Below are 26,844 nucleotides of genomic sequence, written 5' to 3'. Positions count from 1 at the left end.
CACACACATATATATATATACACGCACACATATATTTATGAGTCGTTCTATAGCATTGGCAGTGCCACTGCTGAAAAACATAGGAATGATATATATGTAACAGAATTTGACAGTTGACCCATTTGGCCCATCCAGTCTGTGTATATTTTACTACAGTACAAAACTCAAATGTTAAATGTGTTCCTTGGTCTTGTCATTGCCTATCCCATGCGTGTTTCCTCACTGTATTAACCTCTAGAACTTCTGTTGGGAGGCTGTTCCACTTATCTACCACGCTCTCAAGACCATGAAGAAGGAGAAGTTAAATGTAGCTGTCTCGTCATTGCTTGCTTGCTAATGTTTACGGAGGAAGATAAGTTCTTAAAATTTAAAGGCTGATGCCACCCTATCCAAAGCATGGGGCAGTATAAATATGTAACTACTTATTTTAACAGTCTTCTCATGGAACTTGCCTTTACACCGTATGCACCACACACATTCAGTGAGAAATAAATCAGACTTACCAACACAGCACTTCTGACACCATTTTGTATCAGGGATTTTTGCAGAAACAGCAAACTTCCTGCAAAACATCAATAAAACATAATAAGTCAACGCAGAACAGAGATGCAATACATTCCGAATCAACCTCTTTAATGTGTGCGGGTATTTCTTGTAGCTACATTTGCCACTAAAACTTTAAATGTATTTACTGCGACAATACATTTGCACTGTAGTTATCAGCGACATGGACCAGTAGCAGGTGGCTTGTCTTCTTGTATGGAGGTCAGGTTGCGTGTACAACTAGTATGTAACTTGTTTGGTAGTTGTAATGTTGTAACACTGATTGCAACACACACAGACAAAGCTATAAATGTATTAAAGCAAAACACGACAATATCATAGCTAAATTAAAGCAGTCACCCAAACAGGGTTCAAACGACTATTGTCAAAAGCTGACATACCATATGTAATGACGGAGCAAGATGGCAGCTCCCACATACAATGCACAAAAACCCGAATTTTTTATATTGTTATTTAAAGGGAATGCATATTAAATTACCTTATAAGAACAGAATGTGATAAGATCCCCTTTACACCACTTTGTGGGTGGGATTGCCAATAAATCAGCAGATGAAAAGTTAAACTTTCTTTTAGAGACTATATAGGGTTTTTATATGACGACAATATTCGGCCACATTATTCTGTACAGAACATTTCCGCTGCTTTAATATTGCCCTAAGCAGTCTATGCCGTTAAAAAAAACAGCCCCTGGCTATTTTTCACAGCAGAGAATCAGTCTGTCACACCATCCTCACAACAGTCCTGTCATGATGGCTGACCAACAATTAAAAAACATAATCTTTCATTTAAAAACGGTGCCACATGTTCCGAAACAGTTCTCACATCAATAACAAATATTTGAGCACACTGTTTGCGCAAAGTTACTAGCCCTCCGAAGAGTATAAAAAAAAAATCATCACATTTGTATTACAAGCACTCATTTTAATTTATTTGCTATACAGTCTGTAGGGTTTTAGATAGGAGTATCCGGCTCATAACTGTAACATGGCAACCTGAAAAGAACAGGTTCATCAAAGGCAACCGTTGCCATTGATTCAGAAGACAAAAATCTCACATTGAATTGATTTCCAACTCAAAAAACTAGAACTACCGTATTTGCTCGATTATAAGACGACCCTGATTATAAGACGACCCCCCCAAATCTGAATATTAACTTAGGAAAAAAAGAAAAAGCCTGAATATAAGACGACCCTAAAGGAAAAAAGTTTTACCAGTAAATGTTAATTCATGTAAACTATTTTTTTTAATAAAAGCTATGATTGAGAAAAATATTTTTTTTTTGTTTTTATTTCTCGTATTTTCCAACCTGTCCCCCAGTTACACACATCTGCCCCCAGGCTTGCCACACCAATATGGCACTGTGGCCCATGATATGCCTTTTAACCCTCTATATGCCACTGTGCCCCATGGTATGCCTTTTGACCCCCTATGTGCCACTCTGCCTCCAGAAATGCCTTATACCCCTATATCCCATTCTGGCATTTAGGGGGTTAAAATGCATATTATGGGGCAGAGTGGCATATAGGGAGGTATAAGGCATTCCAGGAGGCAGAGTGGCATTAAGGGAGTTAAAAGGCATTATATAGAGCACTCTGCCTCCAGAAATGCCTTATACCCCTATATGCCACTCTGGCATTTAGGGGGTTAAAAGGCATATTATGGGGCAGAGTGGCATATAGGGAGGTATAAGGCATTTCAGGAGGCAGAGTGCACTATTAAATGCCCCCTTAACGCCACTCTGCCTCCTGAAATGCCTTATACCTCCCTATATGCCACTCTGCCCCATAATATGCCTTTTAACCCCCTAAGTGCCAGAGTGGCATATAGGGGTGTAAGGCATTCCAGAAATGCCCTACACACACACACACACACACACACACACACACACTCTTACTTACTGGTGCTTCCAATTTCCTGCTGTATTGCCGGGGCAGCGGGTTGACGTCTCATTCCGCGGCAGCCGGAAGGAGGTGGAGTTGGCAGCGGGGGTTTGTATGCGTCCGTCGCAAATACCTTCCCCGGCTGTCAGACATCAGGAACTCTGGAACTCTGATCTCTGACAGTCGGGGAAGGTATTTGCGACGGACGCATACAAACCCCCGCTGCCAACTTCACCTCCGGAAGCACCGGTAAGTGTGTGTGTGTGGGGGGGGGGCGACGACAGGAGGATCCAGGTCCCCTGCAGCGGTGCGGGGGATCTGGATCTTAGTCTCCTAATCAGACCTCTATTTGAGGTCTGATTAGAAGACGACCCCGATTGTAAGACGAGGGGTATTTTTCAGAGCATTTGCTCTGAAAAAAACCTCGTCTTATAATCGAGCAAATACGGTATTTCCTTCTTGACTCCAAAATGGCACTCTGAACTCTAACTGCATCAATAAGCTATAACTAAGCCTGTTGTTATAACCTGTTATATCCCTGTATATTCTTCTTGGCTTAAAAAAAAAAGAATTCAACCCAACCATGTAGAGATGAGTTGGTTTACATGGGCATTAAACCCATCTGATGGCTGGTATGGCAGTTAATATACTTTAACATAAGGACAACGCTGGGGTTCATGATCATGGGATGTCAGGATCCACTTCTAACATCCACTGATGCTCACGTGAGAAGATCTCGACATTCTTAATAATCAGAGGAAATTAAACAGTGGAGCTGAATAGCTCCTGAAAAGGTATACCCAAATATTCAGCTCTGCACCCACCTGGGGAGTATCCGGTCGGGAAGCTTGTGGGCTGGAATGGCGACAGGCAATTTCTGCATCTGCCTTGCATAATCAAACAGTCCGGGGAGGTTGTGTGAATAAAGTTGTGAAGCTTTTCCTGCAGGAAGGAATGAAAATGAATCAAATAGTGGAATAGTGGTTCACAAACTAAATGTCACCGTGAGAGGTGTACAATACCTCTTATTAATGATTTAGAACGTCTTAGCTACCGTATAGGAGTATAGGAGATGTAGGGCATTATTATAAAGAGGCTAAGGGCGAGGTTGGTTCCATATCTCATATGTTAGACTGAATGAGTAAAAAAAAAAAAAGTAAAGTAAAAAAGGTTTATATGATTCGGTTCTCCTACAGTTTTAGGAGAGGTTATTTTTCTGCTTAAACACAAAATGAAAATGTATGAAAAAAATCTACTATTTAGTATTTATTAAAATACAAAAGATGGATACATTTGCATACCAGATATTGAAAGAAGGCAGTTATTCATTACATATAACCAGGTACATCTTCTTGGGAAAAGCTGAAGAAAAACATTAAAATAATAAAATGTTAGGACAAATATCAAGACAAGTCTAATAAAGTGGTATATTGTGAAGGGAGCTCATCTAGATGAGAGCACTGGATACAAATATGCACGTGGGATGGCTGAGAAGCATATCATTTTGGCTAGAACACTATATATATGTAAACAGTTAAGATGAAAAAGTGTAGGCGACACTACCGCAGACCTCAACATTTCAAGCACGAGTGGCCCCGGGAGGGAATGTGGTAAGAGATGGAACCAGCCACTCACCATACCAAAAGAGCCATCTCTCAGCGCTCAGCTTCAGAGTGTAGTGAAGTGGCCCCATCGGAGCTGCAGTAAAAGGTCTAACAGCACAGACCTCCATTGATTTGAAACCACCCTAGACCAGGTCAGGGGACATACAAGGATCTCCTCAACTGGTATTGTGAGGCTAAAACCTAGAATCTTGGGAGGTGAGCTGAAGCTAAATGAGTGGTCCCCAACAATCTACAGGGAAAATGGAGTGCCACGTGCTGCAGGTGCATCATGGGAACAGCAGCAACAGCCACGCCAGCCTGTTCTGACAGGTCTCTCAACAGCAAACCCAGATTCTCACTGAGAACAATTTAATGAACTTCTCTCGTACACATTTGACAGAATGCTCTTCTTCTGTTCAAATGGTGTTCTACTTGAGCTGATATAATGCATCTGAGGACATCAAACGAGGTTACTGTACCTGCTCCATTGACGTTTCATGCAGCTCATTAAGATTCAAGGTGTAAATCCCTTCCTCTGCGCCAAATATCAGATACTGATCTGCAATTCAGGACATAAGAAAGGTTAAATATACTGTACACAAAATTTCAATATTTAGCTTTTGAATATATTGCTCTGTGCACAACTAAAGGAAGTCATGAACTTCGAAAGGGAAAATCCAGCTATCATATGTACTGAAAGGTGAGCACCCCCCTTTGAAGTGTTTGGGGGGGGATCCACAGAAAACAATGCTACATAAAATAATAAGATTTCAAATTTGTACAGGTCTGTCTTACACTATAAAGCGATTTATAATCTACCAGTAAAGTAACTTGAGAATATCGGGTATAAGGTATATATATTTGATATAAGGCACATGCCTTAAAGGCAAGATAAGGGCAACATCTTAAAAACAAAAATCAAATCTAAGCATGAGTTTGTTTACTGGCTTTAAAGTTACTTTTACCTCTTGTATCTGGATTTATCCAGGAAGTCGCACAATGAATCCTCAAAGGGCAACCATTAAATACTTTGGAAAAACACGCACCCATCTGTTGAATAAGAAAAGATTTCCATTAAAATTGAAATGAGCAGTTTTCCTAAGAAACTGCACAGTATTTCAAGATAAGAAAAGAGTGCTATACATCCAATCAACTTCTGCGGGCTAGAAAGGGTTGTTTAAAACACCAATCGCACTATTATTGTATTTTTATTGTCAGTATCTGTCATTGTGGTTGTGGTTTCCACTCCCTCGCTTCATTATGAAAAGCCAACAAGGGCAGGTTTCTCCAGCTACAAGGGCTGAACTAGCCCTGTGTAATGCATAATTCAATGGCCCTGTATTATTCACCCATTCTGTTCCAAGTAGGTTTTTGGTACTAGAAGCAGAAGAGCAGTTATGTAAAGTTCTCCTTGGTGTTTGCTATGGTTGTCGCCTTTCCAAGCCAGGTTTCAGACACTAACGGGTGGTACTTTTCTGACCTAGAGCACTATGCACATTACTAGGGATATTTTTAAAGAGCAGACTGTGAAACTCTTTAGACAGAAACCCACCAGGGTTTACAGAGAATGGTCAGAAAAAGAGAAAATATCCAGTGACCGGCAGTTGTGTGGACGAAAATGCCTTGTTGATGTCAGAGGAGAATGGGCAGACTTGTTCGAGATGACAGAAAGGCAACAGTAACCGAAATAACCACTCGTTACAACCAAGGTATGCAGAATACCATATCTGAACGCACAACACGTTGAACCTTGAAGCAGATGGGCTACAGCAGCAGAAGACCACACCGGATGCCACTCCTGTCAGCTAAGAACAGGAAACCGAGGCTACAATTCGCACGGCTCACCAAAATTGGGCAATGGAAGACTGGAAGAACGTTGCCTGCTCTGATGAGTCTCGATTTCAGCTGCGACATTCAGTTGGCAGGGTCAGACTTTGGCGTAATCAACATGAAAGCATGGATCCATCCTGCCTCGTATCAACGGTTCAGGCTGGTGGTGTAATGGTGTGGGGGAAATTTTCTTGGCACACTTTGGGCCCCCTAGTACCAATTAAGCATCGTTGAGTATTGTTGCTGACCATGTCCATCCCTTTATGACCACAGTGTACCCATCTTCTGATGGCTGCTTCCAGCAGGGTAATGCAGAGGAGAAGAGGGGACTTCTCTCGCGAGCTTACAATCTATTAAGAAGGAAATATCCTTTGTGTGTGTGAGAATCTCCCCTTTCTCCCTGCGACTCGGGGTCAATCCTCACGGTTTGAAGCTACGGCTACATACCCAAACTAGATCAGTTTCTTGGACAATTATTCTTCTCTAAGGGTTGAATAACATTAATTAGATTTTTTGGCCCTCATAGATCCCAGGCCCTTGATACCCCATATGTTTTTAACACATTCTGATTGATTTGCTATGAATAACTGGTGCTTGCAATATGTTGCTGTCAGTCTCTGTCGCTACAATTAATGACTCGTTTTCTTGACTTTTAAAGCGTGACATGGTTTATTTCTACCGTCGCTATGCTTAGCTGGAGAATCGGCTTTGATGAAACCAAAGCACAGATGCCGCTTTTATGGAAAATATTCTTAATGGAGTATTTCATTGAAATGAGATTTGCGTTAAGTGTTTAAAAACACACATCACATACATTTTGTCAAATCTATTTTCATCTATACTGGTCTCTTGCATTTCCTCATGTTCTTATAATTGAGTAGTAGCAGGCAATAATTCTTCTACATATTCCAATCTAGCTGGCAGCATGTTCTCCGTAATCAACACAAAACAACCTTCAGCTTGGGATGATCATAGAAACAGTAGCGATGAGTCAGAGATGGCTGCTGATATCAAACATCTGCCTCATGCTGGAGACATGACCCGCATTAGACCTTACTAACACGAGTGCTAAAGTGCGAAAATAGAAATTATCTTAAAATGTGACTTACTCTTTCAGTAAACTGCAACTGTTAAAGTCATGTTTCATCACACCTGGGTTTATTGCTGCTTAAAAAGTAAAATGGGTAAAAATGCTCCTCAAAAGCTTTCTACCTACACAACGAACAATATATGAATGGAAGCATGTTACTAAGTATTTCCAGCAGAAAAAAATTACTGGTACATCCAATGGATGGAAAAACTCTTTAGATTCTAAATTTGCCTGAAAGTATCATTATAAAGACCACGTGTGAGAAATACGTATTGTGTACAGTGCTCAAATTGTGGTCTTCAGGTCTACATGGGAAAGTCACCATGGCTCACCTAGACTGATCCTATTCCTGGCGCATATGAAGAAAAGGCTGTGAAGATGGCCATAGCTAGCTCCTATTATGCCAGAAAGAGGGCAAGAATTGGGTAGAGCCGAATGTCTTCAAAACCTAGTGTCCTTGGGAAAGTAGAGTGGCAGGGGTCTACTTTTTGATCCGTGACAACAAGGGGGAAATAATACATTAAAAATCTGCTGCCACAATCAGGGTTAGATATTACTATTTTCTGAGACAGATGAGGAAAAAACTTTCAAATGGTAAAAGTAATGCAGTATCTGATTTCATATTTTGCTTTTAAATACATACAGGTATATGTAACCTGATAAGTTGCAGGCAATGTGTGAATATTGGACGTATACAATTAATCTGTAGCTGACTGTAGACAGCTTAGCAGAGGACATCAATTCTCCATGCTGATCATACCAAGTGGATTTTGAAGATCAGTGTGCTATGGTCTTACTTATATTAAGTTAAGTAAACCTGACTGACATACACCTGTCTGTGGCTGATGGGATGCATGGTGTGTATCCTGGGGCAGTCCTCTCAGCTACAGCTAGACTGCATCATTCTTAACAAGTGATAAGTGTTTTGGTTACACTTTAATAAGATTCAGCTTAGTTAGCCAGGAACTGAGCATCCATTTAAAGTGCTGCATCTGTAGATAATGTTTTTATGATAACCTCACAATTATTTTGGGAAATGCCCTTAACTCGATCTGAATGAACAGTTTTACATTATACCATTAGAGATGTGTCTGAGCAATCAATGTTACTTTAGAATTAATTATATAGTAATGCTTGATATGGATCTGTACAGAGGGTGAAACTACAAGTGAATCCAACATTGTAAACCATTTATCGCTTATTATTTAACGTTCAGTTTTAAGGTTATTTAGATATATCTTCTAGCTTTGATGTCCATCAGCGCAATTTTCTCTTCATTCCGCATGTCCCCTGGTTAATGATTGGGTTGGTTTCCCACAGACAGCTTTAGCAGGACGTTAACACACTTTTGAATAGGCACAATGCTATCCTGAATCTAAGACAAGACCAAGGATTGATTATGTTTGGAGTCTCTAGGAAAAACGGGCTAGCCTTTGGAACAAATGCCTCTGAGCGTTAGGAGTGAAGACAATCTCAATTTTCTATGAGTGTACACAGCATTATGTCTCCAGTTATACTTCTCTGGACTCTGTATGGTCTAAGGTGGGGGTGGAGTCCCTACCAAGTGAACCCGGCATCAACGGCGGGCACTGATTTAAGGTTGGTTGCCTCTCCATAAGATAGTAAGCCGAATGGTTGTCATCTGCCATCAAAGTCTATGGTTCTATCGCTTCCTCAATCACCTTCCTTTTTAGACATGACAATGATGTATGCATACACACATATAATACATAATAAATTTATTTATTATGTACATTATATAACTTATATATAATTAACAAGATCAAGGCAATATAAATATATTGTATTGTTGAGCCTAAACTATAAAATATTATACTTTTTTTCCTACTATATAGCATAGTGCTCTTCTTTCCTGATACATTGACATACTAATACCATGATGTCTATTACATTACCGTATTGCTACAATATGCTTTATTTGCAATGGATATATTGTGTCTTTTTCAGAAAAATATTAACATATATCACATATGTCCTTTTGTTTTAATTCTTTTTTGGTTCACTATGAATTGCCTTTCCGTGTTCCCTGTGTATGGACTACACCCATCAACTAATTAACTATTGGCCTCATGCCAATGCCTGCTCTCCTTCTTCAGATAGAAACATGTGCAGAGGGACTAGACAATTAACCATTAACTTATAACCTAGTGAGTAACCATGGCTCTATGCAAAATGGCATTAACGCAAAACATCTACAAAAAGATGATACGAAGTGGAGTCTACTTTCAAGTCCTACACCAAGAGGGCATTGGTTTGCTATTGATAGATTCCTCCATCATCAAAGCCATTCTCCTGTCAACCCTCCATCCTATTTAAGTTAAATCACATCCTGCATCTCTCCATTCTATTTAAATCATAAAGTGTTTAGAGGTCTTACTGCAACATGCAAATAACCCAGTGGGGGGTATAAATCAGTTTTGACAGTTAAAAATGGCACTCTGTGCTTTTAAGGTAACTTATAATTTAATTATGATTCTTATAAATTATTGGTTAATTGGGACCATTCAATCATTTTACTGAAGATCCATCACCCATTTAAATATAAATGTAATGGGTTTTTTTTATTGTGTAAAAACAAAGTTTACCGGCACTAAATCTTTTAGTCTTGCTTTTTCTTTACAAAGTAGAATTTGCGTTGGAAGTAGAAGAGTGCCCTTTTAAACAGGTTATTCGGCAGAAGAGTTCATCTCAGTTCATCCATATAGAACACATCTTCCTGCCACATTAAATGGAGTGACAAGAAGACAGAACGGCACATCATATCAGCTGGTCAGCACTCTGCAGTAGATGACTGTTGCCATAGGGGTTGATGAGCAAACGGATGGGGGCACGAGGGAAAAAAATCATATCTCAACTGACATTCTTGCAGGAGAAGCTCACTGAACTGGTCCATCTTAATTGATAGTTAATGGAGATCTGTTATACTCCTTTATACAAAATTCACCTTGTGTGTTTATGGAATGAGAAGAAGGGTGGACTGCAGGAAAGCCATTTCATAAGTTAGCTCTGCAATATTTTGCCACAGACCCATGCTTCAATAATGGAAAACAGGACAACACTTTGGAACACGGAAGAAAAGAATAGGTGTGTCTAGTGTAATACATTTTTTAAATGCTATGACTGTTCCTTGTTAACCTGCTGCCATTAAATGTTACAACTCGTTATGTGAATCTGCTCCAGTTTGAAGAAATTCTGAATTGTTTGAAAAAAAAAAACCCAAAAACCAAATAATAAAGCCAGACAGCAGATGGCACTATAACCATTTCAATAGAAAAAAATAAAAATAAATTATAAGAAATATATTAAAAAAAATCATTAACTGCATACAGACAATATGGGGATGTTTAGCAGTAATTAAGGCAGAAGAATATTATATATATATATATATATATATATATATATATATATATATATATATATATAATGGTGCAATAAACATAACCCTATTTCGGAATCGAGCGGAAACTGGATTTGCTTTTTCCTTTATGTTGTCATGGATGTGACATGAGGTCACTAATCCCAGCTGCCATGCATAACAGGAAGCTGCCCAGTGGTCATCTTTCCTCTATATACAATAGTATATTGTTCGAGATCCTGTGGATATGGCCACCATCATTACACGATTAAACACATCAGATATTAGCAGAAGGCTTATAGTTGCCTAAGCAGACAAATAATCACTGTGATCTGTCTGTTTTATGGACCCGCGTCTATTAAATTATTCCAATATATTCCAATTCTAATATTAATCATCCAGAGGTTAAAAGAAACACGTCCCTTGGCACTGGCAGATTTGAGTTAAATAATCTGTACTGTCTACTCACCCAGCCGGAAAAGGCAAATAAAATCACAAGCATCACTGTACAGTTCCATGGGAAATTTCTCCAATAAGAAGTGGTTTTGTTTAAAATAAATAATAACTTTAAAGAATGGTATACCACCTCTGCTTTCCATAATGCGTTATAATAATATCTAAAATGATTAAATTAGTAAAGTGGAAAGTGGCAGGATGGATCCTATCAGTTACAGAAAAAGGTTAAGTTCAGTGGCTAATGGCCATTACTTGTTTCTTAACAGGTCACTTACGTGCACTTTAGGCGTAGGTGGAAGTCCATTGCTAATTGGTTTCTGAAACAGAAGATGGTATAGGTATAATTAGAATATGATGTAAAAATGGGATTTTCATGTCATGAAAAGTCATAAGTGTAAAATTAATTGGTCATCATTTAATTAAGTGCGGCAGAAATCTTCCCTCAGGGTAAGTTTAGCGGTGAGAAACATGCATACATAAGCAGGGTTATCTAAAAAAATACATCAAAGGTATTACACATACGCCATCAGAGAAGGAATTACCCAACTTTTAAGGGCTGGAAACGTTTATGGAGGCAGTCAGAGACTACATTTTCTTGGTATACTGGATGACATGTAGTTTTTGTTACATTACTGCAGCACAATGACCCTGACACATGTTTAAGACAGAGCATGTCATGAATTTTAACTGATATCCTACAAATAATGCATCTTTTCCACCAAGTCCACAGTTGCACCTTAAGCAACAGGAGGTGCTTGGGGACCCAAGATACCTCCATGGGACCAGATCTTCCTATTCCACCAGTAACCACAATGACCTGACCCCTATTGACCCACTGAACTTCTCTGTGTCTAATAGTCTTTAATAATTTCAAGCACTATTATCTAGTTTGTGCCGATGTCAGAGACCAGGACAAGCATTATCATGATTCTGGCTTTATTTATATATTGATTCTCTAGGATTCAATCCGTATGTGTATGTTTTTTTTTATCTAGCAGCACGTACCGGCAGGTCCTTTTTTTCTTTCCGCGTAGGCACGTTCAGTGATTTAGAACTTCTGTTTTCCCCCTGTTGGGCTAACGAAGATGCCTCCCGATCCCCATTAAGCTGGAATGAACCCACTCCATTGCCTGAAGAAAGAGAAGAGTCACTGAATGTCGTCCTCATTAAATGTGAATTGTATACTTGAACAAGTTTACATGCTCCAAAGTCATACATACATACTCGCATGGCAACCGTGCGTCATTATTCAACGAAATACAATCACACAAAAGAAAATGATAAAATGAGACAAAATGGCTACAGACAAGCTACTACGCTTTCAGACTTCTTGTTTTCAGGTTGCACCATTAATCCTTGTTAAGTTATTTATCCCCCTTTCTTAAGTTTCTGCTCCTCTCTGCCTTTGAAAGGGAGCAGCACAAAAATGTGCTTGATACCTCCATGCTGGGTAATAACTGAAATTCAGATGCAAATGGCAGCAACGTAACTTCCGCTGGGGAAAAGCTGCCCCAGAACTGGATCTAACATCATTTCTTAATCTTTAAGCAGATAACCTGTGGGGAGGGCTTGGTCCTCTATCATTAAGGCTGATGACACTTTACAACCCGAAGTATGATTGTAGAGACTCCAGATTTGCTCCATATGGGCTATGATGGGGTGTCTCAGTGAAGAGTACACTGCGCACCCACTGCTTTATATGATATCAGCCATGTGCTGGGGCCAATTTGTCTTTTTCTACGTGTTTACACTTTTTGTTGTTTTTGTCATTAAAATTACCTAACGCATTTGGCTTGTAGGAGGGTAACCGTGGAGGAGGTGGTCTTGGAGGTACGTAAGATGCTGGCCGTGCTGGGCTCTCTGGGACTGGACACCTCTTGATCGTTCCTTGGTTATCGTCTTCAGATGCATTTGCTTCTTGTGGTATAAATATAGATTTTGGCTGCAATGACACAAACAAGGGAATTAAATAGTTCAAGGTTACTAGAAGATAAACAATGTCCATCAAGTGAATTATACAAAAATAATTGGTGACCAGAGTGCGATAGTCTAGTAACTTACCGTCAAAGTCAATGCAATTAAATTTTTTAGGACATTCTCCAATTCTGCATATACACCGGTTTACAAACACATAGACAGAATGAACTGTGTGAGTCAATTATGAAATATTAGTTTTTTTGCAAATAAAAGGATGCAAATCTAATCTAGTCAATTCTTATAGGAGGTACATGTCCCGCACCTAGGGGAACTAGTACATTCAGGAACCATGGGGGTGCTATTACTAAAGCAGCTTCTTAAGATCCCCCATTTTCCCCTTGAGAATCCACATGTAAAAGCACTTTACCATTAACATCTTCAGAAATTGTTGGTGCTATATTAAAAAACGATTGCTTTGAGGACTATCGCCATTCTGGGTTTTGATATGAGCCATTTGGGTCAAATTCTAGTTTGATGGTAACTTCTTTAGTTATGTTCATTGTTCCTTTGTTGTTCCATTGTTGTATAATGGTTAATAACTCTGATCGAAGGCCTCTGAAAGAATAGGGAACATTAAGGTCTTTGGGTCCTTTGAGCAATTGCCTCGAAGGCAGATCTGCTCCAGATTTGTCGTCTATCTCAGTAGAAGTTGTCAGTGTTATGTACAGGCCAAGGGAAATACTCCTTTACCACGCATATGATAGAAAGCAGTGTACAGCCGCGGGCGGCCGGTTCTATTATCTCTTAGACAGTCAGCTAATGTACATTTTCGTGGTTGATTTGTGCTTAATTCATTAATCTCAGATTTAAATGTTTGAAGGTAAATAAAAGACGGAGGGGGAAAGAAGCATGGCTCGCACGAACAGCTAGAAACGTCAATTTAGCAGAAGGGGAAGCAAGAAAAATCTGCTGACTGCGGGCCGTTTTCATAGAACAGCAGATTTCATACGAGGAAGAACTTAAGTAGTGATTAGCGAATGCTGCTGCGCATGCCAGCGCGTGCCAGGCATACCATTTCAGCCCAACCTGGCCTTTCCTCTCAGGTGACAGAGATGTTCGCAATGATTGATTTGGAAACCCAAAGGGTTAATAAATGGATATTTCCATTCCGTGCTGGTTGAGAGAGGTAGTCCTGCTCAAAGCCTAGAGAGTCATCTAGGATATATTGGCCGTGACACGAGAACGATTATATACAGAGTGATTCCGAAGCAAACTTGGAAAACGTGTTTTCCCGCCAAGGCAACCAATGGAATGTTCAATGGTGATAAGACTAAACTTCAAACAAAAACTCCCTCTCAACTTTTTTTTTCTTAACCACAGTTGAATCATCCCTTTACCACATATTTTACCCAATACATTCTCTTTATAACATAATTTAATACATTCACGCCTTTGTACATTCGGGTTGTTTTCGTTGAAGTTCATCTAATATCGTTCCCCCAGTCGTAACGATGTTACATATAACAGGGAAAAATCCCAGTTTAATCAGTAACTTTAAAATGCTGAACATTGCATTAAAATAATGTATCTGAAACCGACGATCAAATTATTAGAAAAGTAACATTGTGAAACTCAAATTAATAAATCACTGCTACACATATCTGATAATTCTGAGTGTCCTGAGAAACAATATCCAACCTTATGATAAATTTTAGTGTTTCAAGGATTACTCACCTTTGGTGGCAGCGGTGGGGGCACCTTAGGTTTTATTGTTGAGCTGAGTGTTAAAAAAAAATAAAAAAAAATGAGACAATTAAAATAATGTGATTTTGCCAACAATTCCATTAATTTCCTGCATGCAGTGGTCTCTATCTGGTTACCACATGACACACAGTATGACCGTGAGGTGTTGCATTCAATGGAACTGCCCACTCTAGGTTCTCACCATCACTGGTTGATCAGCTTCTAAAACTATTCTTTTTTTTTTAAAACAAAGTTACCCATCTCTGAAAACAGGGTGATCACATTCGGACCTGGGAAAACCAAATTGTGTCTGAGTTTTCACAGAAGTACATGTAAAGTAGACACTGGGAAGCCAAAACGCATACAACGTTTTGAGAAATTTGGGTTTGGCAATAGTTCCTTGGGGGTTAACACATAAGAAGAAGGAAAAGGTCTGCGTTTTGCATTCATAATGATTATGCTCAGGGGTGGGCACCAACATTGCTCATGGTGGACATTTACTGGGGTCTATGGTGGTAGCTTTACTGATTTTCTATGGACCTTCACAAACCTTGCCAAGGACACCAGTGTCCTTGTACGGACATATTGTCTATGCCTAATTATGCTCATATTTAAGGATATTCAGAAAAGGGAATGTGTAAAAAAAATAAAAACGGTCAAACCAGTGGGCCAAATACTTAGTTTAAATTAGAATTCTGGTTCTACTCATTATTTGGCATTGCTTGTAGTATAACACAATAGACATTTTCTGAGTTGATTGACTGTTCCTTTAACAAAACTTAGTGATGTTGCCTTAAGAAATAACTGGAAAATGCTGATAAACAGCAGCACTTATTTCAACATGCAGCTTTTGAGTTAGATAGCCAGCTCATGTAAGCAGTTAGATCTCCATCCATTAATATTACGCTTTTAAGATCCCATTGGGTTTAACAGTAATGATTTTATGAAAACAAATTTATCAACCTCCCGTGTCTCGTTTTAATGCCCTCACTGGTAAGATTAAAAAAGGCAGTCGACCAAGAAGCCATCGTGACTATTAAACTATCTCAACAAACATGTCAAGGCAAACTCGCAAGCAAACAAAGAGCTTGCGCAGAACAAGCAGGAACAGAAGCATCAAAAGACAGTGGAAAGCATATGGAGAACTGTAACAGTGCTACAGGAGACATCATCTACGTTATAGACGAACAGATTCAAGAGCCATTGGAACATTAAGAAAACCACTCGGTGATTCCACGGAACAGTTAATAACAAGACAGACTGTCTCCATAATTATAATAGCCCAGCTGCTTACTGTAGGACATAGCATGTGTCTCTTACTGCCTGTTGTAATGTACGACTTAAGCAAGTATCGAAAAGATCTGTTTGTAAAAATAAATATTTCACATTCTGTTTATATAATAAATGTTCTTTGAAATTGTGCTAAACGAAATAGCAATAAAGGAGAATAGAAATGGAAATGTTAGTGCAAAGGCTTCATGATGACATGCATAATGCAGTGTATTTAAAGGGAAACCACAGCAAAAATCACCATATCTCCTGTATCAGGGGGCAAATAGTAACATAACACATGCATATAAGTATAGAGGCTCAAGCACCATCCCTATAGATCAGAAGGTTCTGCTCAGGGCTATCAAGGAAAAAGCCTTCCCTGTACCTTCTGAAGAACCTTCCCATCAATTTTAGGCATGATGCAGAAGAGCTGATGTGCAAGTTACCATATCCCCCTTCATGGAGCAGAACACGGTATTTTACCCAGGTTTCCCTTTAAGACTTGAATCGCACTTTGAAAGTGTGTGCGTGAAGAAGGGACCCCATAAGCTGATATATGAAAAGAACTTACTGTTTAGATTCATCATCATCCCCATCATCATCTTCTAAATGTGCCACATGTCCCCTGAGGAGATGAACAAGGTACCATGGCTGAGCGGACTTTAGTGATATGACTACAGCTACTTTGAAAGGACTAAGGCATGCAGTGCCCAAGGGCTTTATTTTTCTATGGTGTAAAGAGTTTTTGGGTTATCTCTGTCTATGCTTTGTTTTGTCTATGGAGCACAGATGCAGGTCACACCAGTTTAAAGCTCGGATACATCTGCATGACAGACATGAAGGGAAGGAGGCGTTACAAAGTCGGAACAATAAAGAGAACACTAAAAACAAGTGCGACAGAGACAAGAGGGACGACAATGGAGAAAACTGGATTACCGTTGGTGAAGCTCTTCTTCAACTGATTTCAAGAGACTCCTTTAATGCAAAAATTAAAACAATACAATTAATATGAAGGGAAAAAAATACAAAGATTAACAGATGCTTGCTCTTGCTGATGACCTAAAAATGACTTTTATAAATTAGTTGCTTTTATCGCTACAGTAGGTAGTATTAAGTTGATTTTGATGACTTTAGTTGATCCTCCCCAAAAAAATGTAAAAAAGAAAATAATTAATCAAATTAAACAATAAAAAAATAACTCCTGCAGTAGATTAATTCCTACAACAGATTATGGTTCTACCCCACGCATAACAGTTTTTCTTTAGAGTAGATGTTGATTATATATATATATATATACACACACCATTTGAAAAAAATGAATAACCGGGCTAAGAAAAAGTATCTCTGTATATATTATAATTTCACACTGTAATTTATCTGCAAAAAAACTATAGATCTCCAGAGTTTTCATCTTATTTGCAGCTGTTTTGTGCTCTGATCTTTAAAAAAAGCGAAATATTCTTAAAAAAAAAGTACGTAACAAAGATGGGAACAGAAAACCCTGATTTCTTTTGCTCTGTCTGAAGAATAATTTGTCATGCGCATGCTGGCGCTGTGCGACACAAAAGCTGCCCATGACTTCTTACGAATGCTGGCTTTTGCACACTGATAAGCAGTGGAGCTCTTTTCTTACGATTAAAAATATATTTGTAATTATTATTTTGCATACTTTTATGTCCCAAATTCCTACTAAACTTAGCAGACTATTACAACCACCAAGCTACATGTGCATATAGTTAGTATATTATATGCACCGGATGCACACCATGCATGTGTTCAGTTAATACATATTAACAATAAAATAAAAATACATGATTATTACATTTTTCAGATATTACCGTGTATAGAACTTGATACACATTCCTTAAGTTTATACAGTCTAGTTTCTTTATTCCACTTACATCTACCAACTGCTGGTGAACCAACATCACGGCAGATCGTATTGTAAATGGTCATTCAAGCGTTAAAGAATATAAAAGCTAATTTTTCTGCACCCCAGTAAGTAGATGATCATTTAGGATCTAAATCTGGCACTTAGACAGAGCAACAATCACTAACTAAGCAGTTATAATGATCATTAACCCTCTTAGAACCAGATAATGGAGAAAGCAATGTTTATGACAGTCCATGGGTTAAAAAGACACATATTATAAAATCACATTTGTGTGGAACACATGCAGACATTTTGGGGGGATTTTGGGTGGGATTCTTCTAGGGTACTGTTATAAGAATGTAATATTTAGCAAGCATGACTGCAATTGTATGTTCTCCGGTTTTGCATCGTTTACCGGCTTGTTGTCAACGTCCGTATTGTAAATGAAAACGGTCTGCAGTAGAGCAAGAATAGTCTGAATATGTTGTGTCACATCTGAGAGGACATCTTCCATGCAGACGTCACCGATGTGTTCATTAATCACTGATTTGCTTAACCTCACTGTATTACGTATAACTCATCATATAAATAGTACATCATACCTGTTTCATTTATAGAATGTGTGCTTGAAAGGTTCAAGCATGTAATAGGAACAAGTCTGCTAATTGCTAAGGTCTGAGCTGCATTAAAGACCTGGCCCACCTAACTTCCTCGTACACAAGTTCACTGCAACTGCTCCCCAAAAGGTTATGTCTTGCTCTTATCTTAATAAAAGCAATTCATACTCCAAGGACAGAAACACATTTCTTCTTCTAAAGCTATCTTGTATTACACTGCAGACATCACCTCTGGCCATAAGTGGAAGCCAACAGGTCATCTGTCCAGCCTCTGCATTAGCTGTCAAAGCTACACGTAGCGAGCTTGTTCATCAAGGGATCTTCTTACCAGTTTATGCAACAAAATCTTCTTTAAAGAGCAATTTTGATTCTGATGTTGTGAACATGGAATAGAATGGGTAATCTGAATTTCCTTATTGATGGCAACATTCATGGTGACCACTTTGATGAATTTGACAGATCCCTCCAACAATGCATGTCTGCTAGCCCACGGTTTCTATGAATTGTGAGATCTATAGCTTGAATGGTACATAATGCCCTTGGATACTTTCTAACTCATTGATAATGTCATCACTCATATAACTCACTTGCTTCCACCAAGAAAACCACCGCTCTGCGGACCCTGGCCGTAGTCCAACTGAAGATCCTGCATTGAAAAGAAATGTAAATTATAAGACAAGATTAGGGCAGTTACAATTTATTTTAAAATATAACAAAACCTTTATTTTGAAAGATACAGTACATATAACATTCTTTAGCTATGTACTGGAAGAACTGGTTTATCAAATGAAAATATAGTCAATTTGTAGAACTGAAACTTTGTTGTATTAAGAGTGATCAAAACAGACATATCACAAAGGGATTCAATATTATATGAAGGATATAAACTGTTTTAATTGTTCCAATCAGTAAAGTGAGCCCATCATATGCAAGGTGATTTATGTAACCGTAATCAAAGCTTGCTGGTGCTCTTCCACCTTGAAAAAACACTGAGCGCTCTATTATTCAAAGTATAGCTTCTATGGCAACAGCCTATCAGTGTCTATTTAGTGTCACATGGCAATTAAGGGTTCTGGGAAACATGACACAAAATTGTACTTGCTTAAAGAAGTATTTCTGGGAAGGGTCTGGGCACTGAACAGTATTAAGAATGATGTTCCCAGTGCTGCATTCACTTATTAAGGTGTTTGAGTCCACAGAGTAGACGGAACGGTTAGAGGTTCATGTATCAGAGTAAACACCGCTGTTACTTGTAGACAGTATGTGTATGGGTGTCTGTGGGCTCCGTCAAAAATCTCTGAAAGGATCAAGAAGGGTCCTACAGGATATACCTTCAATCAGTACAGCTTCTGTCATCTCGCGGCGTATGCCTGGTCCTCTGACCTGTATGCAAATTCTATGCAACTTCAGTATTTTTGGTTACCCCATTTAGTAGCAAAAATGGGCTGTCATTAGATTATTCTAAAGTTTCATTTCTATAAATCGCACTTGGCAGCTACTTGTGTCAGCCATGTCGACGCTCCACCTCATTCTGCTGATACCCTGCTATCTAGCTGTTACCCCCATCCCGATTCCGCACCATTCTGCCTATGTCCTGACCCTTGGCCAGACTACACTGTGCAGTTCTAAGTTTGAAACAAATGCCCCTATATACGTATGTACTGTGAATGCATTTCTCACTGAAAGTTACTGACTATCAACCTCCGATTGTTATCTAGAAATAGTGGTTTGCAATCTAAAATCTGCCGCAGTCCTTCATAGAATATTGCTCTGGGAATCATCATTCTTTAACTGATGGCCTATAACAGCATACATAGTAAACGTACACTCAACAGGAAATATTACACATAGTCTATTCAAGATACAGTATCATCACACAGACATATGAACATCAAACCTGTAAAAGACACGATACATATTGTCTCTATACACTGCAGACTAATATCCTACCACGCAAAATGACAAAAATCAACGTATCTCTGTGTTTCTTTGATATTCTGAAGCAGGTTAGATGGACATGCAAGCAGCCAAGAACAGGTACATCCCAACATCAAAATGAAGAGTACTCATGTATGCAAGCATGTTACACCTTAAATACCATTACAGTTTTATTTTTACTTTATTTAACAGTGTCCCATGGGTGGCTTATCATCCAACATTAACAACGTGTGGGTGTTCATCACTAGTAACTCATCTCGGGAGAACGTCTGAGTCTGGGGGATTCCCTCGGGCATTTATCAAAGCCAACTGTATCCGAACCAGATTTGAAGCCAGTGAATTAATGTTCTTTTAATTCAGAAACCAATCAGCACGTATAGCCTCTCTATCTATAAAGCCAGGCAGATACTGGATATGGGGGAGGCAGATACTGGATATGGGGGAGGCAGATTCTGGATATGGGGGAGGCAGATACTGGAGCACTGAATTATGTTTTAAAAAGAAATAAACAGAACTGAACCTACACCTTAGTATGCAAAATTATCATTTATGATGGATATATATATGTATGTATATATTAAACACATGTATGAAAACAGACTACAGTCAAGTGAGAATCTGATTCTAAAGAGTATTTACATAGAACAGAAAGGATAAAAATACTGTCAAAATCTGAACAAAAAAGGGTTTAGCACAGGGTTAAAATTGGAGATGACCGCACAGAAACAAAACACATATTTCACAAGCAAGTTGATTATGGATTTATATTGGTGTGCCGCGCCACGTCTCATAGCGGAGCTGCTGATAACATATTACGTCTGGAAAAAGCAAACATACTGATAAACCCACAGGCACCAAACATCAACCAATATGATTTCCAAGATACATTTGTTACCCACTGACTACTGCATTAACGGAGCCAGCCTGATGTTGGAGACACGCAGGCTTGGTCTTGTCATGTACCATTCCTCACTGGTGGAGTTGTCTGCGTCGTATTAAGAAGCACAGATATTCCACACTAGCTGAGGTTCTTACAAAAAACTTTAAGGGTCGCTACAAGTCCCAAATGCAGCTAAATGGAGCTCTACTCTGTTTGAAGTCAAGACGCAGCTCACCATAAACTTTGCTTCTTGTATTCCATAGGTGGGTAGGAAATCATGGGCATTGTAGTTTATCAACAACTGTTGAGTCGGTGGCTTTGCAGAATAGGGTCTGAAAAACCCAATGCCCAATGTGTTTGAGATCACATGGAGGTCAGGCCGTTGATACAGTAGGGACAATGCGTATTCTAGCTCTCGGCTCTAAAATATTGACAAGGTATGTCTATATGTACAACATGGAAGTAGTGCATGTACTAGTAGTGCTTCCTGTCCTCCAGATTGGCATGAATATTCCTCCCCATTATCCTATTTCCTCTAATTTATTTCACTGCGTAGTAGGCTGACCAGTTCCGGATTAGGCAGGGAGAAGGATGCAATGGTTTTAGGATAGGAAAGGTATTAGATATACAAGTATTTTCACCTTTTAACAATTTAAAAGGTATAAGCTAAGTACTAGTTAGAAGAATAAAGATGAAATAGTCGGTCCAGCAATTCAAACTATTCTGCAATGACCAATGAAACAGAGCTTATCCTACGATATCTATAGTCATCTCGTCGTAAGCAGCAGGCTGCATTGTTAAAGAACCCTAGCTGTTCTTGTGAATCAGTTAAAATCACTGTCCTCCAATCCGAGATGACAAGCGGAAATTCCTGTACGATGAAATATGCTCGTGTTAACTCGTGGTCAGTGGGCAGAAATATATTAATAGGAGTATGGTAATTTTCCTTCCTCCAGTACCCACGTGCCATTCACCTTGAGGCATCTGGCAGTGGACTCTAAAGCCTCCTGGCTTGTAAACAAGCAATCTACTTTTGTCCTAGCTAGAAGAATGACCTAGTCTTGGAACTAACCCAGATAGGACGCTTTGACACTTTAATACTTTGTCACAATTTAAATCAAGAGCTGTCACCGTGAAAATAACAAGAGGGAAAGCGAATGCGAGAGGTTGTTCCGCTGCCACCCCGAGATTCACATCTTACGTGACATTTTCACAAACATGACATCTGTCACTGTTACTTAAAGCAGTATGCTACATCAACAACTCCAAACATGAGTTTTGGAGAACACTGGAGTAAAGTGTCTATATACACACACATTCAATGCTGCTGTGAATTGCGCTTGATTATATAGCGCCGTCATATTCAGCGATGCTGTACAACGGGTACACGTTACAGTAAACAAATACATATGGAGGTAAGGAGATCCTTGCTTTGTCGAGCCGCCAGAAAAAGTGAGAGAATATGGGAAATGGTTTACAGTAATTACTGTACGTCCCATCAGTTCTTTCCTATGGCCCCTAGGCAAATAGCCACAGAAAAATAGTAACTAAAAGTTCAAAACCGAAGCTAAAATCCAAAATAAATAAGCAAAGTACAAAGGGGTTTAACGTGTGATATTTAGAAATTGTATATTGGAAAATTGTTTGTCTTGATCTTGGGGATTAAGTCAGAACATTATTTTATGCGGTGGGCAGTTGCTTGTTACCATGGAGATACCTTTTTCCTGATATACTCTTACTACATGGTCAAAATGGGAAAGTAACTTTGATGTGCTTTTAGTTTAATTGTTTGTTCTCTATATTAAGAAGTCCGTAGCCGTCTATGTCATGAAAGCCAAGATTACCTTTGAAGGTACGTGTTGGTGGTTAATTTGAGAGGACAATTCTGCAAATCCACAAATCGTATACCATTGGATCGCTGCTTATAGCAACGTTTCACAATAACTGAAAATGTGTCTACGTTAATGTTCAGCAGATGGGGATTGTGGTCAAACTCATGCATTCACTGTAACTATACCTAGCAGACATATGAGGAGTATTTGTGATGTGTCTTTTTTATTATATATACTTGCCAGTGGCTTACTGTATGTAGATAAATATTTAACATTATGAATTATCTCGCAGGGGATTTTTATACTGTAATTAGTTTTTACTAAATTGATCACTAGGAGATGTGCCATTTCTATAGACTAGGTGAAGATCGTGTTTCAAGGAGGGCTTCATAAACAGCTGAGTGAACTCAAGGAACCACAACTGCACGAATTGTAAACAAAGAACGGAGATACATTTCACATGTACTGACTTTATATACATCCTATCCCAAAGAAAACACTGGAACACCAGACATGGAGCACTTTCCTGGTTACTGTACCACTGACACAACTGAGATACAGATCACGTGATGTCTCTAGCATTACAGGGTAAACCAATACATGTGTTTGACTTGACACGTGTAGCACAGACAAGACAACCAAGTGTGCAGGACATTAATGGTTTCCTTAAAACACAGCTGTGTTCCTTTCATCTTAACTAATTCATGTAATTGTTGGATCTTCAGAAGCTGAGTGGTGCTTTGTGTTCTATAATAGGTTCTGCGTTATATCCTGACTTCTGAGATCAGTGAAGAATATAACTAGCCTCACATTCACAAATCAATAGCACCCTAGTGCTATAACAGTAAAAGGAGGGCTCTGTAAGAAAATACACCCAGATTTTATAGAGCTACAGCGTTTACATTAACCTAATGAATAACAACTAAAAACAAGTTCCATAAGGGGTGAACAAGCTGATAGTATAGGTGGTAAACTCCAAAATATAGTGTCTTACTCACACATTATAATAATTCACAACAGTACTAAATTATTATGACATTATTAAATATTAGAAATCTGTATTTTAAAAAATGGACTAAAACAAATACCCTTCAGAAGCCAGGAGGTGATGTATCTATAAAGATCACTCTAAAATAGCACACAACGTTAGGCGCCCGGCAGCTATATATTAGGAGCCACGGCTACCTGGCTTTCCTGGATGTGTCCAGTCCCGACATACAATATATTGACCATTAGTAGGAGATCTGCCTCCGTTATTGGGCGGTGCAACTTAGAAAAGGACAGATACGGTTCATGACATTTAAGCTTCCAGAAGAAAAAGTACAGAGACACAAAAATCAGGGCAGACAAAGAAAAAAAGAGAAGGTGGAAAATACCATATTAGATCTTGCTGTGTAGTATATTTCTTCTGCACTGTCCAAAAAATCGTCCCTGTCGAGCTGTTTAGCAGACAGATACCCAAGTTATTTACAGTAAGATACATAGCTGCACATACACATTGGGGTTCGTCACTAACAGACTGCAAACTATGGCAAAAAAAAGCAGGCGTTCCGGGCGGGTAGGTTGGAGGACGCCGACAATCACTCTGAGCATGCTGTGGTTTTTAGGTTTAGATTTAAGGGTATTCTACACAAGAAAAAGCAAAAAGTACACACGCAAACGATAAAGATCAGAAAACGCTAGCATTGCTGAGGTTCTAAAAACAGGAGAAAGACAAATTCCTGCTATTTCACGACTTGCAATAGTTTATTTAGTAGCACAATCATTAGTGGGTTGTGAGAACAGCACGCTGCCTAAAACCTGAACCATCTGTCTGCTCCCAAAAATACTGACTTTTTTTTGGGATAAGTTAGTTAAAAACAATGCGTTAGTACAAAAAAAAATGCATTCTGTCTGACCTTCCTCTTAACTGATTTGCCACATGCAGGATCTTTTAAGAGAACAAAAACAGGAAAAACAAAGCAGAACTTGAGAGGCCAAGTAACAGCGCTAAAGAAATTAAACAGAGAGCGTGATGATCGTATGAGTCCGCATTGTGTGTAAGAGAAGCTAAGGCAGCAAAAACCTTCAAATGAAACGAGATCAAAACTCGACATTCCAATAAAGTCTAATACACCTAGCTAAATACCCATGGGCTCATCGAAAATTATTTTCACCAGCACTGTTTTGTCACTGTCGATATTAAAATGCAAATAAATCAAGAATAAGCATAATTTATGGGTAGAATAACTCACCAGCTCATGATGCGGCTCAGTCTCCTTTCTCATAGGTGGATCGAACTTCACTTGGCCAACTGGGAATGGAAAGTAGACAATACAGAAATTCTAATATTACTGTGCCTTAGAAAATAGAACACCATTTGGGATGCAGCTCAAATATTTATAAATAGGCAACTGGAAAATTGGTTTGAAAAAAAAAATCTTACTGATTTAACTATGCATTATACAGGGCCACTAAAGATCGTCCTGCAGAAGAATCTCACTGGGGTCAACCCTTTATAATGAATGGTGAAGTGAAGGAGTAAAATCCACAACTCTCCTGTCAACTCCTTTAGTAAATAGCCCTAAAAGTGTAGTTACTGTAACTCCATGGCTTTGTTGTAACAAAAACATGGAATTACTGACCATAATGATATCAGGGAGAACCAGAAGAGTGGAAGCTGTTATAGCTGCAAAAGAGCGGACCAACTATGTATTTAGAATGCAATTTCATAAACGTCCCTGTTGGTGTAATTGTCAGGTGTCCCAATACTTTTGCCCATATAATGTGTGCGTGTGTGTATGTGTGTACACACATGCATATAAATATATATATATATATTTATATAGACATAAAATGTTAAAAGAAACCTAAACATATTATTTGCACCTTGTAATGCACAACCCCGAAACCGGATAAATATAGACAAATATATCAGAATTACTGATCCTTAATAGAATAAACTATATAGCCACTTTGTGCAAACAATGGGGCTACAAAACATTTTTCGGCTTACATCATTTTGTTTTTGCTTTTTGAATCTAAATTACATATTGGTATCTTATCTATAAGCTGAATTAGAAAGCAGAGCTGGTATATATTAAAAGTGTAATGTCAGAAGGCTAGAGGAATGCAGAATGCATTTACTGGCCACTACCTGATAAGGGGTTAAAGTGAAATCCAGATATACTCTTACAGTTAATCTCTGAGCGTGTTTTTTCTTCTCGGACGCTCCTACTGGTTGAGTGAATCCTGTGAGGTACGACAACTGGAGGCTGAAACAAACACAAAAAAATGACAGAAAAACATAAAAAAACATGCACTGCACGGCTGGAAAGACATCTATCGCGATGCAGTGGATTTAAATCAATAGAACGTATCTGTCTGCAGCACAAAAGGATAGAGAGGCAAAAATGGACATGTAATGCTGACCCAACCAAAACAGGTATATGTTCTGTAACCATCCTGTACCTTAGAACATGTGCTTATAGATTTATATTCAGCGTCAGACCTGCTGACTAAACCAATTATTCTGCCAACCAAGATGGCTGGCTACAGTTTGGCGTAACTTAAGTGCACTTGACATTTAGTTCCATTGCTTGCTGCATCTTTTCACACGTGATGCCAAATTTAGCTAGGCCCTAGGAAACCTGCAGATTTCAAAGCGAGAGTAGGGCCAAGTTGGCCACAAGCTCCCATGAAGATCATGTACATGCCATAATCACAGTAAAGAAGCACAATTTAGGGAGAAAATATACATTTCCACAAAGAAGAAAGGAAGATACAAGAAGGCTGCTGAATAGCTGTGTAAAAACTATGTACCAGACATGCAGTTGGCCTCCTTAGCCTAGCTTGCCTACTACATATCTCATACACAGGAGGTACCATGGGAGTTAAATAATATCTAACAAAAGGAATTATTTCCACCCATAGATATTCTGGGCCTGACAAAGTAAGTTATAACTCAAAGGATATTATAATTGCAAGGGGAAC

At 38.8% G+C, this 26,844-nt stretch overlaps 1 protein-coding gene across 5 annotated transcripts in view; it reads right to left on the bottom strand.

Annotated features, from left to right (window-relative positions):
- Positions 1–26,844, bottom strand: part of MAP4K3 (mitogen-activated protein kinase kinase kinase kinase 3) — a 117,750-nt gene that overhangs the window by 11,843 nt on the left and 79,063 nt on the right. The window contains exons 13-27 of one of the 5 annotated variants that reach the window (XM_053458746.1): positions 26,048–26,126; positions 25,107–25,165; positions 24,249–24,311; positions 18,810–18,868; positions 16,669–16,707; positions 16,304–16,357; positions 14,452–14,494; positions 12,580–12,742; positions 11,806–11,930; positions 11,076–11,117; positions 5,014–5,098; positions 4,528–4,607; positions 3,746–3,806; positions 3,269–3,386; positions 504–562 (exon numbers count right to left, since the gene is read on the bottom strand). In XM_053458746.1, coding sequence (XP_053314721.1) covers positions 504–562; positions 3,269–3,386; positions 3,746–3,806; positions 4,528–4,607; positions 5,014–5,098; positions 11,076–11,117; positions 11,806–11,930; positions 12,580–12,742; positions 14,452–14,494; positions 16,304–16,357; positions 16,669–16,707; positions 18,810–18,868; positions 24,249–24,311; positions 25,107–25,165; positions 26,048–26,126 — 1,129 coding nt within the window. Of the gene's footprint in view, positions 1–503; positions 563–3,268; positions 3,387–3,745; positions 3,807–4,527; positions 4,608–5,013; positions 5,099–11,075; positions 11,118–11,805; positions 11,931–12,579; positions 12,743–14,451; positions 14,495–16,303; positions 16,358–16,668; positions 16,708–18,809; positions 18,869–24,248; positions 24,312–25,106; positions 25,166–26,008; positions 26,127–26,844 lie in introns of all 5 variants that reach the window. The other 4 variants (XM_053458747.1, XM_053458749.1, XM_053458750.1 and 1 more) reach the window with 4 other exon arrangements.

The sequence above is a fragment of the Spea bombifrons genome, chromosome 3 (genome assembly GCF_027358695.1).
Source record: "Spea bombifrons isolate aSpeBom1 chromosome 3, aSpeBom1.2.pri, whole genome shotgun sequence".
Classification (NCBI taxonomy): Eukaryota; Metazoa; Chordata; class Amphibia; order Anura; family Pelobatidae; genus Spea; species Spea bombifrons.
This window is presented reverse-complemented; position numbering and strand designations above follow the sequence as displayed.